The sequence below is a fragment of the Sander vitreus genome, chromosome 24, assembly GCF_031162955.1.
Source record: "Sander vitreus isolate 19-12246 chromosome 24, sanVit1, whole genome shotgun sequence".
Lineage (NCBI taxonomy): Eukaryota > Metazoa > Chordata > Actinopteri > Perciformes > Percidae > Sander > Sander vitreus.
The window spans coordinates 2,755,103-2,773,013 of NC_135878.1; the positions used below are offsets into that span (position 1 = coordinate 2,755,103).

Consider the following 17,911-nt stretch of genomic DNA (forward strand, 5'->3'; position numbering starts at 1 on the left):
AAAAGATCCCTTTATAGGATAATTTCAATGAAAGTGATCGGGAACTCACATCCGTCACTTCTGTGTAAAACATGCATTCCTAAATTCAGCCAAAACTAGTACAACTCTTTAGCAGTGTGGTAGTTAAATTAAAAGGGCATTTTCTAAAGTTAGTCATTTTTGTGCCAAGTTCCTCTTTGTGTTGATCTCTCTGCATTGCAGTTCAGCAAGTAATCACACTTCCAGGAAACACAGATGGGGAATTTCAAACTAAAAAGGCTCACTTTGGAGGATATTAAACAGTATTTCACAGCTTTATTCTGGGATTCTGGTTGGAAATTAGCTGCATATACAGAAGATAGACAGATACCTTTATCAATCTCCAGAGGGGATTAGGTTTACTAGATACTAAAATATCTATATGTGAAATTATTTTTCTCAACATGCCAGAATTTGAATCTGGCCAGTGACCTTAATTGCAAGATGTACCTCTCTTTTGCTCCCAGTATTTCCTGTCTGTACTATCACCATCTAATAAAGGCAAAATACCCAAAAACAATCATCTGAAAAAAACAAACAAACAAAAAAAGATAATTCTCAGAAAGGACAGCTGACAGTGTATTATTATTGAAGTCCAACTTACCAAACTGTTCTCTTTCCAGGCCTCGGGGAATTTGGGCCGTTGCTTCTCCCTGGATACCAGGACCTGCATGTCCTCAAACGTCGGGTGGTTCCCTGCCTCCGCCTGAAAGGCCATCTGGTACTCTGGCACAGACTCTCCTAGAGGTAGGACAGGAAGGGGAAGGATGAGTCTTATGCCAAAAACACACAGGACGCGGAAGTGCTGTGAAGCAGAGCCATTTTCCGATTTGTCTGGCCACACCAGCTGCGATCAGGAGCGGAGCGGCGTCTCCTCTATTTCTTCCACGAGCCACAAGCGAATGTGTCTAGCCAGGTAGTAATCACATACAGGAAGGCCCCAGCACAGCCGAATACTTTTCAAAATAAAACACACTTCAAAATAAAACACGCAGGTTTATGGTGATTGTGGAGAGGAGAAGGATCGCTTTGTAACCGCCGTGGAGAAATCAATGTCAGCTATGAACAGCCAGGCACGCAATCAGGCACAAATCTACGCTTAAGGCCGGTGTGTTTTTGGCGTTAGACATCTTGTAGGTAGCAGAAATTTTCATTAAACCCAGCATCTTCGCAATTAATGACGAAATGTCAGGGTCTGCTTCCCACTATGATAAATGTGTATTTAATGACTTTCTGCTATATGTAGCGTGGGAGGGGCTCATTCTTGTGAGGTCTGTGATAATGGCAGTAAAAAAATACTACACGCATTCATGTATTAGGTGACATGAAGCTCATCTGATCCATACAACTCAAAACAGACTTCACACAGTCCTTCCGTCTGTCTCACCAGGGAAAAGGTCAGTACATCTCATGAAGGTCTCCCAGTAGATCAGGCCCAGGGCGTACATATCCACCTGCTTCAGCGCCGACTCGCAGTCCCTCAGGTTCACCGCCCCCTCCAGGACCTCTGGAGCCATGTAGCGAATCGTCCCCACCTGGTAGACGGAGCAGGAATAAAAGGGTGGGGGGGGGCGAATTTAGGAGGGGTGAGTCATGAGAAAACGTTTGTGATGAAAAATGAGGTGAGAGGAAAACAAAACAAGTAAGACAAGGTGAGAAATGATGCGATAATGTTCCAGATGATATATGTTTTTCCTGCAATTATCTTCTATTGCACTGAATTCAAAGCTGCTGAACACTCACCTCACTTATAGCAGCGTTTTCCTCCTCCCCGTGACGCGCCTGCCTGTTTCCTGTCAGCTTCATAGACAGGCCGAAATCAATGATGACACACGAGCCGTCAGCCTTGACGAGAACATTTCGGCTGTTCAGGTCCCTGTGGGAAACCGCTGGCTTGTACAAGTCTTGATGGATGAGAAAGGAGAAGGGGGAAAAATGAATGGCAAAAGAGAGGATCAGCAGAAGACACCAAACAAAAAGGACTGAGCTAATTTATCTTTCATTAAACATCTAAACCTGTACAGCACTCCCACATTTTTTGCTTCGAAGATACAATGTATTCAGGCAGTTTTTGTGGTATTTGCAAATGAATGATAACATCCAGAAAATCCCTTCACATAGCTTTCTATTCCCCTCATTACTCATTGTTCACCAAAGCAACATGCACTGTCAACAGACAGCTAAACCCTCTAATCTAATCTACAACAATGGGATTAAGACCATATCACATAGTAGCCTCTGCCTGCAGTATTTTACTGTCCAGCAGAGGGTGCAGTGAGGCAGACTGCGGGTGGAAGTTGTGGCAGCCACAACAGTTATCTGCTGCCTTCTATTGATGTGGAGGAGTGGGGGAGGATGACGATTGTACCAAAGCCTGAGAGATTCTGCTGTTAGCAGCTACACACAAACACCAGCCCTCTCTCTCTATTCTTTAACTTCTCCGCTCTGCCGATCACTTTAGTTTCGCAGAGGGAAAGAACGAAGGGAGATGGACACTCCCGCTTGTATTTGTCACATGCTTGCACAAACAGAATAACTTCTATTCATTTACTTCAGACACTACTGCAAGTGCACTTTCTTCCCCCCTCACTTCTAAGCCTGTTTGAGGTTTATCTGTGCTGATGAAGGAGGAAGGCCAAGTGCAACCACTGAGGCTGCGGTTTGGTGACATGAAAAAAAGAGTCAAGGCTTAGTTTAGTTGTCACTTTTTCAAGAAGAATGATTTCATTGAGCCACAGGGATATTCACATGTCATCTGAATCCCTATCTTGCGTCCGCCTTCCTTCCCCCAACTTTGTCCCTCTTTCCATTTTTTTACACTGTCTGGGGATAGCTTGAGGCCAGTCTATGAATACCCTTGGTTGGGCGTGCACGCAGTGTGTACGTGTGTGTTTGTCAAAATGCAGGGATGCAAAGTGCTCCAAGCTAAACAGACCCACGTGGAGCTGCAGTGTGCATGTTGTAAGAAGGCTCACGTGCCAGGCAGTTAGACAGGCTCGAGATAGTAATACACACACACACATCTAAACTAACAGGGCACAAAAAACATTTCCATTTTTGTTTTGTTTTTCAGTAACAGATGGAAGCAGTAGCCTTGAAACTTGAGCCTGAGTAAACTGTGAGCAGTTATGTAATTAACCATGAGAGTGTGTGTGTGTGTGTGTGTGTGTGTGTGTGTGTGTGTGTGTGTGTGTTCATTCGCCCTCCAGTTCACCTCCTTTGTAGAGCTCAGTGTGTAGGTACGCCAGGCCCCGGGTGACAGAGTGTGCGAGCCGGCAGCTGCTGACCCAATCGTTGGTCTGGATGCCCAGGTAGCGATTCAGAGAGCCCTGAAGAGGACATGAGGAAATGGGACAGGGAAGGAAAGAGAGTGCAGGGAGTGAGGGGCAAAGGAGGGATAAAAACAGACAGAAATAAAGATGGATGAGGAATGTAAACAAAGATTAGACAAAGATAGGGGAGAGAAGGAGAGAGAATACAGAGAAAATCAACAACCAGCATCACTTTAAATGATCTGACAGATAACAGGGAAAAACTAAATTTAAAAAAGAAAAGAAAACCCAATTATGGCTAAGGCTCACCCAGCACAATATGTCTGCCCATGCTATTGTGCTCAACCCCATCTCACACACATTCACTTGAATCAACTAAATCCCAAGGTCAAGACAGACAACTTGCAAAAATACTATCTTCACATTTATAATCTTGAGCTCTAAAAAAGGCAAGCCTTTAAGCTTAGATCTCCCTGTGGAGTTTCACAATAAAACTGACATATATATATAAAATAATATATATAGCAATATGCCATCACCACCTAAAAAAGGCCTTACAGTTTCCTTGAGATTTTTGCAGGAGGAAAGAAATGTGCAATTCTGGTTTAAGAATTTTGTGTAAAGATGATAATGTCTTATGAGGAATAAAGACTCGATAAAAATGTTTACCAGAAATTATATCGGATATTATTAGTTTCCTTCCTCAATTATCTCCGTCAGCCTTGACAATCTATTATTGGCCAGGCTCTGACCCACAAACACACACACACAGACTTCATCTTTTCTCTCACAATCAATCGCAAGGCAATTCGCACATCCGCTACTAAAGAAAATTACATTAGATCCGTTTGTTTTAAATTAATTATATTATCATTTACTTTAATGCATTTTATGTCTCAGTTTCCTGTCCTGGCTTGCACCGTGTTTCCATGACAACATGTATTAGCGTAATGATTACGAGACACAATAGGCTCCTTTCATAGGCTGACTTGTAATGATGATGCTTGGACAGTAAACCTATTCAGTTCAAAAGGTAGCTCCGCATTCATATTGAAGAGTTCCTGGAGGCAGTCCTCAGCAGTCAGTGTCAAAGTGTTCTATTGTTACACCAGCTGCATGTTCATATGTCTGCAGGAAAAGCTGTGATGGGTGAAATGATGTGTTGAATTTACAATGACTCTACCCTGTCCATCCCTCAGAAGTCACATTGAAGTTCTTCCTATGCTCAGGCCTGCAAACTCATGTGAGGTTTTGCTGCTACCATTGTAAATTAAATATCTTTGGGTGCTGTTGGTCAAATGACGTCACCTTTGGGCTCCGGGAGAGGAAGGCATTTTCACTATTATCTAAAATGTTCTAAACTACACAATTCATTTAGAAAAGAATCAACAGATTAATCAATGGTTAGAAAAAAGTATTAGGGCTGCAACTGTCTCTTGATCTGTACCAAATGGGGAAGTGCTTGATGTCACCCATTTCCTTCCTTGACCCCTTCTTTCCTCTCTGCAGCACTTAAGAATTTAATGACGGGCAGTGAAACTCCAGTCATGTAACAACGCCCACAACACGCATTGTGCATGCATTAATGGAACAAGAAGCAGCATCCACAGTGAGTTGTTAGATAAAAAGCTCCATGTCCAGCTCCTCAGCAAGGTAACAAACTCATTTTACCATGTCCTACTGTTGTGTTGGGACATGCTGTGGTGTGCAAATCGTGGCTGCCCATGGCTGCCCCCCCCCCTTACTCACATGTGGGTAGTAGTCCATGACCAGCAGGTATTCTGTGCGTCCCTCTGGGCCTGTCCGCTCGTCGGCGGCAACAAACCGGGCGATATTGTCATGCTCCAGCAGAGGAAGCCGGTAGATGGAGCATTCATTGAGGAAGTTCTGGCGGTTGGCTGCAGAGAACACCTTCACAGCCACAGGCCGCTCATCCAGAGAGCCACAGTAGACCGTGCCATATCTACCACGCCCAATCAGCTGAAAGAGGTAATGGTGGTGGCATGGGAAAAAAAAAAACATATATATATATTTATAGATTTTTTGTTGTTGTAATTCAAGACCTTAAGCTCTCACTTGTCAAACACGAAACATGAAAACAGTGTGAATAAAATGAAATTTTTGTTTGTGCTGCTTGCAGGAAGAGGGCTTGAGAACTACAAAGAGGCAGAAACAGAAACGCATGAAGAGAGCTACACAAATAGAGACAGCCAGGCAGGCACAAGGGAGATAGGTAATAAACTAAATTACAGGCGAACTGCAGGGGTAAACAGTTAAAATGGCCTCAAGTCAGTTCCAAATCATTCAATTAGTGTCCTGAATAAGCCAGAGCACAGCATGCCATTAAGGTCTAAACATTCTGCTTCAAAAGATAATCTGCATGGGACTTAGAAATTAATTCAGGAGAGCATCCATTCCTGTGGGATTTCCACCTCCACGTCTGGCTATAAAATATACTGTAAAAACAGTGGACTCTGTTTTGTCTTTGAGTAAGACTCCCTGGCTCCCCCCCCCCCCATGTGAAAAGATCTTGTGCCTGCATTTGATAAGGCACAAGGACAGTGTTCTGAATTCAACTCCTGCCTGAAAAGATATCGCTCTCTGACTCTGGTCTGAAATGCACTGAATAGATGTTAAAAGAGAAAACAAACGCCTCTCTGTAGTTGGATCATAATGTTCAGTACTGATTGGCTGGCTGTTTTTCGGTCTTAATTCATTTTTGAGACAGCTAACATTTCACATTAGAAGACATACCACTCTATTAGCATTATAGCCAATTTACTAGAAATCATACAGTTAATATTACTGTGGACCTTTTTTTAAAGCGGTTTTTGATTTACATCTGTTGTTTTTTTTCTGCCTTCCAGTCAGTTTTAAGAATGATAACCAACTTGCAGAGACTTGAAATCTGCACCAGACAACTCAGTGCTTGGTTCTGGGTTTGTCGGTAATGTTATCATTGTGTGGTAAAGCAGCTGAAAGCAAGTATTGTCTGGTTCCATGTAGAAAATAAAATACACAGAAGACACCAGCACGATCCTTTAAATTAAATATGTAGAGCTCTGCTGTTTGTAAAGATAACACAGTTAAAAAGGGATTTTTCTTTAAACGTGGGTCTTATTTATTTAATTAAGTCTATTCTGACTATGTGTCATGCTAATTTTGCACTCACTTCGGTTGAGCTTCAGGAAACACGACATCAGCAAAACAATATCAGGAAGGGCAGCGCGAGACTGAAACTGCTTTCAGTATTACATAAATCATATTAAACATTTGTCTCTGACTCCGACCCAAAGTAAACACTGAAACTAGCTATTGTACATGACTGCATAGGAATCTTCTCCCGGGGCATTTTGCTGGCTAACCAAGCTAGCAGCCTATTCATTTGCACTCGCTGTTTGTTTACCTGTATGTGGCTGTGGGTCACTGACGGTTTAAGGCACCTGTCGACAGTGCAACAACCATCGTGTCATTTTACCGCATGTCACACTGTGGAGATGGATCTAAGTGTCCGGAATCTCTAAAATGGAGGTGGTGGAGCTATTACAACTCAAATAGGGTTGAAAAATCTCTGATTTTTCCTTTCAGCTTTCATCTGACAATAAGCTTGTGAGCAGCACCAAAACAGCCTTGTATTGCTTTGAAAACGTGTCTTTCACTTGGAGAAATGATTGAGCTTGTACATCACAGTTAGAAAAGAAATGACAAACTGACAGATCGTGAGGTTTTTAGAAAAGTAAAAGTGGACTTTCAAAGTCACAGTTGCCATCATGCTGTCTCCTGTGGCTGGATTTGATCATATCAGTGGCTACATTGGTTTCTCCTGCAGGCCTTTTAATCCCTGATAAATTAGGATTTATCAAAATAACAAACAAAAGCAAAACATCGGACCTATGCATATGAATATTTTGAAGACAGGGGAAAAAATGGAACGCAGATGGTGAGGTAGTGAATTGAAGCCAGTCATTGTGACTGAATATCATCCAGACTTTATTGACTTCCTATCACAATATGAGTTCTCCCACTTCCAGATCAGGTTTTCCGGATCCTGTGTCAGTGTGAGCAAAATCCTATTTTTGTGCGCCCTGACCTGTCACTTAATGCGTCCTGCCGTGATCGGATGATAAAGGTCACATTGAAACGACAAATGTAACCGTAAACCTTGATGTATTTTTTGCCTCTATGCCTTTGGGTTCTCCTTTCTCTTTCAAACTCTTGTTTTCCTCTCTCCTTCACATACACGTTTCCTTTATTTAGCAATTCACAGCTAAACCATTATAAATTGTGACGTCAAGCCTGGTCGACATGTAATATAATTATCATGACTTAACTTTGTAATATAAACTGAAAAAAGAAAAACAAAGCACAGCAGAACAACAGGCCCAGGGCCTCATTTATAACCATTGCGCACGCACAAAAAAGGGTTTGAAATGTACGTACCGGTACATCACTTTGTAAGCATAAATTGGGATTTAAAAAAAAAAAAAAAAAAAAAAACACACAACATATGACCTATGCATACGAATATTATGAAGACAGGGGGAAAATGGAACGCAGATGGTGAGGTGGTGAATTGAAGCCAGTTTGTAGAATTATGTATAATGATGCCTCTCACATTTTATGTCTGCTAAACTAAATATTTTGGCTCTTTCCTAGGCCAGACAATTATAATTACAAGTTGGAGCCCATCTAGACACAAAGACAGAGGTAGAAAAGTGAACAGAGGCTACACTGTGGGCACTAACCTCCAGCAGTTTGAGATTGTCTAGGTCCAGAGAGCTCTCAGAGCTAGCAGCCTCCATCATATTCAGGTTATGAAGGCCTTGCTTACCATCGCCTGTTAACACACACACACACACACACACACACACACACACACACACACACACACACACAGTTCAGAAAATTTCAAAACATGGAGATGCATTTAAACAAGAGATCAGCTCTGACTCCATTCGTTAAATGAATTGAAATTCAACCACAAACATTTGAACAGCCTTGAATAATGAATGTTCTCTGCTCTTCCTCACAGCGTGGCACCATGGTAACTCACCGTGCATCATGCGGTAACCAAAGAAGGCTGCTACAGCAACCACGGCCAGCACGGAGACTGTTGCCAGGGCAATAATTACGGTCTCTTCATGGCGCAGTGTGCGAGGGTCTACAAAAAAACACATCAATTACAAAAAGTTAAACTGACTTTAACCTTTATGTGGGAAGAGCAAATGGCTGAAACTATCACCTTTGATTATGTGAGCAGGAAGTCAGAAGAAGGCTGATATTTATACACAGTTACCAGTTTATTAGGTACACTTGCACAGGGATGCAATCCAGTCCATCAGATCTGCAAGCCTCATGTTGTGTGTTGATTTAAATATTCATATAGATAATGCACTCCATAAATTCACCTTCAATACTCACGGTGAGACACGCCATAAGCCTCTTGGCTTTTTGTGCACATATGTTGTTACTGTATGATTCTTTTGAGTTTGAACCTGTTAGGATTTTGCTTTGTTTAACATGTTCTTGCTCTATTTTGTACAGTGAAAATTACAAGAGACTAGGGGTGGTACAGTTCATGAAAAAACATCCGAACCGCTCGGTTCGCTTGTCTCGGTTCGGAGCGTGTGTGTGTCGCACGGTTCATCAGTACACTGTTAATGTGCACTAACCACTTACTGCCGTAGTGCCCACTTTATACACCTATGTTAAAACACTTACTGGAAACGACCATAGACAGTATATAAACGACGAGGGGGATGAGCGCGACGAACGCAATACATGACAGCTGATTGGACGAACGCGTCACGTGGTTGTTGCTGCTCCCGAATTTCAAAACAGACTCTAATGGCGTCTCGTTCTGAATACGATCTCGTATTTTACGAAAATAGTTCACCGAAACGTGTTTCTGACAATATTTTAAGCGAGAAATAGGCCATACAGTTGCTGAATCTGTCTGTTTTTTTGATCGACAAAGGTCAGTTTAAAAGATTTTCGTCAGATTTTGAGAGGCACCGAGCCGACCACTCCTCAGGTGGAGTGCGGAGTGCTGCTGCTGCTGCTGCAGGTCACGTCACGTGCAGAAATGTCAAGTGGGAGAGATGAGGAAGGCTGCCCGGAGTTGGAGGATGCCCTAGCGTCGTATATAGTCTGGTGTGTGGGAACATTTTGGATTTCATGTTACCTATGATGACAGCAGAAATAAAACAATAGATAGAACTGCCACTGTGTCCATGTATTGCGCAACATGCATTCAATATGCTAATTTTAGCTATCTATCATATGCTGAAGTATATTTCTGGAGTGTTAAAGATTAAAAGAAAAAATAACAAGAACCGTACAGAACCGAAAAACGTGACCATAAAACCGTGACACGAACCGAACCGTAGATTTTGTGAACCGTACCACCCCTACAAGAGACAGTGCTGGATAATGAACTGCCGTGAACTGAAAGGTGTTTCTAACACCAACTTACTGCTGCTGTTTAGGTAAAAACTCCAGCAGGGCACTGCAGTCTTTGAAACACTTTTTGCCTGTGAGTGCAACATTTTGAATATACTGGCAATATGTTTGTGATGTGTAAAGTGTTTTAGTTTTTCACTCCCAAATACACAACACAGGCCAACATACACACACACACATTTAAATGTCTTGGGTATGCAAATGTGTGTGTTAGCGGACGATCAGGCATGCCATGAAGTGCATAAAAGACCAAATTAAGCCACACAACAATGAAGCATGGTCAACAGACTGGAAAGCAGTGCAGGAAGAGAGAATCAGAGGTGGGTGTGGGAAGGGAATGAAGAGAATGAGAGAAAGAAAATATGTAAAAACAGAGAGAACACCAGAGAGCTGGTCAGATTAATTTGGTTGGTGGCAGGTAGAAGCAGTTAGCTGAGGCGGCTGCAGTTCCAGCTGTCAGGTATTTGTGATTAATGAAACCGCATCAGCTATAAGTACGACTCTGGCGATAAACATGCACACAACTTAAATATACCAACGCTTGCCTTGCTCTTATATACCACTAGTCTACAAACTCTGCAGAAATTGTATAAAAGTCCAGAACAGCTGCCCGGATACCCACAGAAACACAAACTCCCGCATCTGTTACATTAGTCAACACACACACACACACACACACACACACACACACACACACACACACACTGGTGCTGCCGTAAGACACCAGCTTTTATCAATAATTGATGACTTTGAGAGCCTAAGGGCGCCTTTGATTGACATCCTAGCATGAGCACGCACACACACACACACACACACACACACACACACGGGTTGACACAGCAGCTCTCAGTGCTGAGGTCAGTGAGTTCATCACCAACAAGAGAGTTGCACAGGAAGCCATCTGACAAACACAGGCGCAGACACACCCAAACACACCACAAATCTGTTGAAAATCTCCATAATCTTAATGTTATTGCCTACGTTTATATCACCACCAGTATCATCTCATATTCTCTCTCTCTATATATATATATATATATATATATATATATATATATATATATATATATATATATATATATATATATATATATATATATATATATATATATACACACACACACATATACACACACACACACTACACACAATATTAATACAAAATAGAATCAACAAGTAAATGATGTCATATTATTATAGATTACACTACCCAGCAGGTTATAAAGAAGCTCAACTTAACTCAACCTTTACCAGAAGTTTAGTGATTAGATAACGTATTCTGTATAATGAGTAGAGGTGTTGAAATTAATCAAATAATCGATGCATTGAATCGTGGCCATGGACGATGCTGCATCGATAATCAGGCTGGCCGTAATCGATTATTTCTGTTTACAATTTAATGTATGCCTAACAACCTTTCTGTTTACATATTCTGGTATGTTTTGCACATTCAGGAAGTGCCATTTGCTCAGTGCTGTAGTTTTATGTATCCAATTGATTTAGTATTCAAGCACTGCAGAATGTTTTGTTTTTGAAGCTTGAAAAGCTATGAATTAAATATCCTATATGGCTTTAATAGAAAAATGTATTTGACGCATCGAGATATCGAATCGAAGACATGATGATTGAATCGAAAGATCAGTGAAAATTCACACCTCTAATAATGAGTCTTTTTTTTTGGGGGGGGGGGGGCTTTTCTGCCTTTCATTTATTTTTTACAGGACAGCTAGGTGAGAAAGGGGAGAGAGAGGGAGAACACATGCAGGAAATCGTCTCAGGTCGGATTCGAACCCTGGACCTCTGCGTCGAGGCATAAACCTCTCAGTACATGTGCGACTGCTCTACCCACTGAGCCAACCCAGCCACACGTAATGAGTAATTTTACTTTTGGTATTTTATGTATATTTTGATGGAAATGACTTATTAAAATATCTACATACTTCTCCAACCACCTAGCCCTGAATGTTGTCATCCATGGTTCTTGGCTTAAGATCACTAAACAGCCAACTGACTCAAACTATTTCCTACTTCTAAATTATACTGGCATGAATCTGCCCAGACATGTTGGGAATAAAAAGAAAGAGAATTTAAAGTTTTCATACGACCCAAACATAAACCTCTCTGATCAATCAAACGTCCTACTGACGCCAAATGGTTCCTTTTCCCCCCCAACTTTCTCCTGCCTTTGTCTCGTCATCTGTCTACTAAGTGGAACAGTCAGCGGCACGCCCGCAGACAGACAGACGGAGCAGACGCCTCGTAATCCGAGGAATGCAGAGAGACGACATGGATGGCAGAGTGTGTTTGTGTTTATGTGTGGGCAGGAGAGATGATGAGCTGCCGCCGTCACCCCCACCCATTCCTCCTGCCACACACATTGCTTTCATTCACAGCTAAAATTTGAGAGCAAGGAATAATTACAGATACTGTACATCTGTTTGCTTGGTTTGACACCTTACTAACAAACTCACCGACAACTTACAAAACACAACAGGCAGGCACAGATAGAAACAGAACTCAATATCGAGCACTTCCGTGGCCCTTTAGTGGATATAATCTAGTAAGGACACTGAAAATGGTTCTAGCATATCTGTCCGTGAACGCAAACCAATTCCTCTCTGCAATTCGTAGCTCTTAAGGTTCATAATGGATAGCACTCAGAAAACTCAGTTCTAAGCAATGTGGATGAATAATGAAGCAGGAGGAAGAGAGAAAAAAGTAGCTACAAGTAGGTGTAGGTATGACAGCTCTGACGATATCAAAATATCATTTCATTCTTTTCTGTTAATAGCTTTATGATTTGGAACTGTGTGGGCCTGCCTGGGTTTATCCTTCTAATAACTACTCTGTGTGGGCAGGCATTGGTTTTCTCCCATTCTTTTCTTTGTTAGTCATTTTTCTTTCATTCATTCCTCCAATGCACCCAATTGTGTAAGATGTTTGCAACCGTGGCAGAGAAGTTAAAATCTCCAGACATGGCTCCCTGAGTCTATTTATCTATATGAAAAATAGGACAATATAACCATCTAAAATAAATTCAGGCAGTCTAGATCCAAAACAGACTTCCATTCAAAGAAGTCACAGCTACCTTCTAAATACAATACAACTCCTCTTTTAGTTTACCCTTGCAGTTGAACTGACCCGATGTCACAGTTATTCAGTGGTGAAGTGATTTCCCTGACTGCCTCCGTTTGCCAAAAATGGTCAGCATATAATTCAATACTAAAGCCTTAAGAGTATTAGTGTAGGCTGAGATCTGGCTTTGATTCTATCTGGATGACTTGCTTTTGTCGGTTAGCTGACCACCGGTCATATAAAAAGAAGATGCATCATGACTATAAAGAAATTATTTGGCAAGAAATTAAATGAAACTCACTACAGAACAAGCCAGTATTGGATATCATCTATTGTATGACTACATGTACAGAGCATAGCGGTGATTGATTAACTGTGGTTCCACTTTTGTGCAAGTGTGCAAATATGTCCTTACAGATGGGCTGCGCCGTGGTGGGGCTGGGCGGTGGGAAGTCCTCTGTGAAGTTGACATTGCACATGTCGCTGCCACAGCAGCAGAAGTGGTATGTCCCATTCTGGATCTGTGGAGGGAGGTTGGTCACCACGCAGCGGTCGTCTTGGCAACCTTTGTGGTCACCCAGGTGAGTCCAGCAGCCTGACAGAGAGAAGTGACAGATCGTAATGATAGTTGATAAAAAAAATGATAATACTTCAAGCTAAATATTGATCGAATACTTTTCAAAGGACGTCTTCTTTTTTTTTTGATTGCCCTATTTTTTCTACACATTTCCCACAGGTGGCCTATAGATATGAATGGTGATGACACAGCAAAAAAGTCACGCCCACAAAAGCATGGTTAACAAGGCGGGGTCTGTGTTTCAAGATGGGTCGGGTGGGTTGCCGACAGGGAGAGAGGGCGCAGCGGGCATTTATGCTGCCATGTGTTTTTGTGTATTTCTACCACTATTATGACATCTTTATTTAAGTTTTGGATTACAGACAGGGTTAAGTGTACAGTAAGAATACAGGGAGCATATTATTTGATACTTTATTTTAGATTTTAGGGGTAGTGTATTTCGATCGACCAATATCCATATCAAATAATGCTGCAGCACATGAGCAGAACCGTTAGGTAGCATATCTCGATAGGGAGCCCATATAGACAAAACCCCCGGCCTAGGTTAATTTTATATATATATAAAAAAAAAAAAAAAAAAAAAGGGTTGAATAGTCGAATCAGCCAAATCTGATTCAAAAAAGAAAACGTCTGATTTGAGCACCGCACTAGTAGATGTATCTAAAAGTTGCACCTTGTTTGACCAGTCGCACTTCGCCTGGAGGACTTTTCTCCCACAGGCCAAAGCAGTGGCTGCCCTTGGCACATCGGATGGTGGTGTTCTCTGGGGAGACCCGGCCTTCGCCCCGCGCCACCCGCTCCATCTCCCACTGCTCCTGCTGGTCGGTGAAGGCACACTCCCTCTCCTCACCCTGCGCCGCTGTGAAAAGACACAGTTGGATGACATTCTAAGATGGAGGCAGTTTGTGTTAGTGTGGTGAAGAGAGAGGAAAACAATTTAGATGTCATGCATTTACACATTATGCATTTTATTTATTTTTGTCTGTTAAACCAGCTACAGACACAGATTGATACTTTTACTGTGTCTGTCCATACAAGAAGATTCCACAGCTGTCTGGCTTGTGAGAGGCAGCCATCTTTGCAGGCAAAGCTCAATAGCAATTTAAAATGTAGCCTGAAGGACATAACAAACACACTCAGCAAAGCAGAGAAAAAGGGCTGGAAACAACCCGTGTTTAAAATATTAACAAAAACTGCAAGATGACCATGAAAACACAGCACAAAGAAAAGAAAAATTCAACTGCTTTAAAGCCCATAGCCAACGTTCTATGTTGGGTTTAAAGAAAATATGGATGACTTTTAGATGGTGTTAAAATTGTGTGTTTCTTGAGTGAAAAGAAAAGCTAGAATGTGTCCAGTTGTGAAATGAACAGTTTGCTTGTTGATTTGCAGTGAATGTCTGGGAGAGTGCGATGCCAGGGAGAATTAGTTTGAGCCAAAGTCAGAGTGTGTGTTTGTGTACATAGCCTGCGTTTTGGGTAATTTCTGATAAGGGAAACATGATGTGCCAGTTTGTTTCCCCTACTCCCCAGCTCCTCCCTTTCCTTCATCCGGGAAGGGGGGTGGGGGTGGAGAGTCTGCTGTGGAGGGGGTGGAGGGTGACTGTTCCCTGCCCAAGGTCAAGCTAGCCTGTGTGGGCAAAAGGTGACGCGATGGAGTGGTAGCTCTGCTGGGCACGCCGCCAACTTCTCTCCTCTGCTGCCATCATCAGATAAAGCTATCAACCCTGGGCTACTGTGGGCCTCAGCTGCCCTCAACCTGTGGGCTTCTACTGCCTACTGTTCTGTGGGAAAGGAGTTCAAACTAATGGTTAAGTAAGTGGAGGAATTTTCGTTTTGATAAGGAAACTGAATTTCAATGAGCCAGCAATGGCACTGCCAGGGTTAGCAGTTAGATTCCCAACGGGGCAGACGATTATCTACTTGCATGTATTTACAGCACAGTCTCTGGGTTAAAATGACCACCAAATAGTACACGCACTACATTATTATCGTACATATTATGCTGTACATGTTCTCACTGTATCAAACTAAAAGCTATAAAAAAAAACAAAAAAAAACAAAAAACAATACAAGCATGAAATATACTAAATAAATACTGAGCATATGAACAAAGAAAAGCAATCGTCTCCTAGAGCTGGGTTTTCATTTCAGCCCACAGCCAATCTCTAGCTCTTTACTTGGAAGATGTGGAAAAAATAGTGGATCACAGTGACACAATGAACATCAGCTCTACCATTAAACCAGAACATTAAAGGGGAGACATAATGGGCAGATATTCATCGATATTTGACTTTTTTTTACTGCTAAAGGGGAGGATAAGTAACCTGACTCTGCTCGGAATTTGCTCGGCATATCCATCTGGGAACTTTCCGTTGGAGAACTTTTGGGAAGGGGTGAAAATACTGGTTAGCTGATTGGATAAACCATCTGTCTATCACCACCTATGTTGGTGGTAGTAATGCCCACACTGTGCCCTTCAAACATATTTTCCTCTTTTCCACCTCTCTAACAAAAACTACAACTTCACATTGAGTGAAAGTCCTTTGTTTTGTTTTCCTCTGTGCGCATGTCGTCGGTATGGATGCATATTACTTTGGGGGGTTTCACTGACTATTTAAGGGCAATTATGGGCGTGACATGAAGCCGCCAAAGCTGTGCCACATTTAGAGCTGATAGTGAATTATAAAAGGGAATCCGGCGTAGGATGCGCGCGGGCACTGTTTCATAAATCCGAATATTTCTGTGCATACTTCTGACGCAAATTCGCCGCACAGTTTTATAAATGAGGCCCCTGGGCTGTGGAGGCGAGGGCAAAGGTTGTAGAGGAGGAACTCTGCTAAAAGAGGAGAAACATAAGGGAACAATTGAAGGAAGTGCAGAACCGGTAACAACACCCATAGACACTTAGACAAACAGACTGACCTTGTACACCAGGATTGGAGAAATCCATAGAGAAGAGTATCTCATATCTGTCTCCCAAAGCTGGGTAGATACTGTATGCTGACATGAATTATTCATATTTTTACTACAATTCAAGGCTATGAAATGAAAAACCCTATAATGATGCTCGGTCTTTGAGAGCTCCTTGGCATGAAAAAACTGAAACAGCAGGTAAAAGGCTTATGCCGAGTTTAATCTAGAAATTGATTTTGGGTTTTCATTCACAGGTGTGATTTTAAGGGAAAATGTTGATACTTTTATAATTATATAATTTAATATTTTTTATATTTAAATACATTTTTGTTGCATTAATACAAAGCAAGAACGCAGTGCCTCAATATTAACTGTACTAAGGGCTGTGATGGTATGGAATTTCATTTCAGCGGTGAAAAAGCAACGTATCACATCGGTCTTGAACTGCAGTGTCTTTTTGGAGACTTTGTAAAAACAATCTCTAACTACAACTGCAAGCAGTTATGACGGGGCCCAAGCCACCCACGCCAGTCGCCCCCGACGCCCTGGGGAGCGTGCGAAAGCGGAACCCGAAGCCGGGTGGCGGGGAGGCAAACGGCGGTAAATATCGAGAGGCGCGAGCCGCGACGTCTGCGGTACGTCGCCGTTGCAGACGTAGCGGTCAACAGTTCACCTCCACGCATATACAGACTACCTTTAACATTTCTCTAAAATAAACAAACTTTTTAACCCCCCTGACCACAGGGGACAGCAGAGAGAAATGAGAGTGACCGAGAGGGTGGAGGGGGGGACGCAGGTGTGGTGGTTGAAGGAGCAGGGGAGGTGGTCAAGTTGTTGCAAATGGCGTCATAGGCCGATTTATGTTTTCCTCCGTGGGTGCTTTGTGGGAAATTAAGAATCAATGCCTCCGACATAACCAATCACACTATGACAGACGCTCCACTTAGCACCAACTGCAATGTTTAATTGCACGGTATCGGCGCTTATGAATGGTGTTGATTTTGGATTGAAAAAGTGAGAGAAAAGAGTTGAATTTGTCCACTGTGAAGGTTGTAGAAACTTTGTCAGGTGGGTTAAGAAGTTTGTTTATTGTAAAAAAACCAAAGCAGCATGCAAAAGTAAAAACCGGTTGGAGGCAAACATCAGTAAATATTGAGAAGTGTGAGCTGCAAGTCTGTGGTACATTTCCATTGCAAATATCCCATTAACATTGAGTAAAAGGGCCAAAACTCGTCTACGTTGATTATAGAGCCCCCTAACGGCCAAAGAGCCTTAGAGCGGCATGCCGAACGAGCACCACAAGTTTCGTGTTGAATGCATTTACAGTGGCAGAGATATTGCAATTGCAAATTTCCCATTTAAGTGCATTGAGTTATTGGCCAAAACAAATAGACGTTGCTTATAGCGCCCCCTAAAGGCCGATCTTTGCCAAATTTGGTAAAGAGCATCGTAGTGGGATGTTGAACAATGATCTCAAGTTCTTTGCTGATAACATTTAATTTGGCCGAGATATGATACGATACGTGTGTGGTAGCTAGCTAGGAAACCCCATAGGCCACACCCACTTTGACCCCTCAGTACCCCACTCTAGA

The 17,911-nt window shown here is 42.2% G+C and overlaps 1 protein-coding gene across 1 annotated transcript in view; it reads right to left on the minus strand.

The window, feature by feature from the left end:
* The window catches only part of LOC144512546 (bone morphogenetic protein receptor type-2-like), a 33,086-nt gene that overhangs the window by 6,230 nt on the left and 8,945 nt on the right, over positions 1-17,911 (minus strand). The window contains exons 2-10 of the mRNA XM_078243300.1: positions 14,078-14,263; positions 13,243-13,422; positions 8,344-8,451; positions 8,036-8,127; positions 5,040-5,270; positions 3,233-3,347; positions 1,762-1,922; positions 1,406-1,553; positions 623-759 (exon numbers count right to left, since the gene is read on the minus strand). Coding sequence (XP_078099426.1) covers positions 623-759; positions 1,406-1,553; positions 1,762-1,922; positions 3,233-3,347; positions 5,040-5,270; positions 8,036-8,127; positions 8,344-8,451; positions 13,243-13,422; positions 14,078-14,263 — 1,358 coding nt within the window. The remainder of the gene's footprint in view (positions 1-622; positions 760-1,405; positions 1,554-1,761; positions 1,923-3,232; positions 3,348-5,039; positions 5,271-8,035; positions 8,128-8,343; positions 8,452-13,242; positions 13,423-14,077; positions 14,264-17,911) is intronic.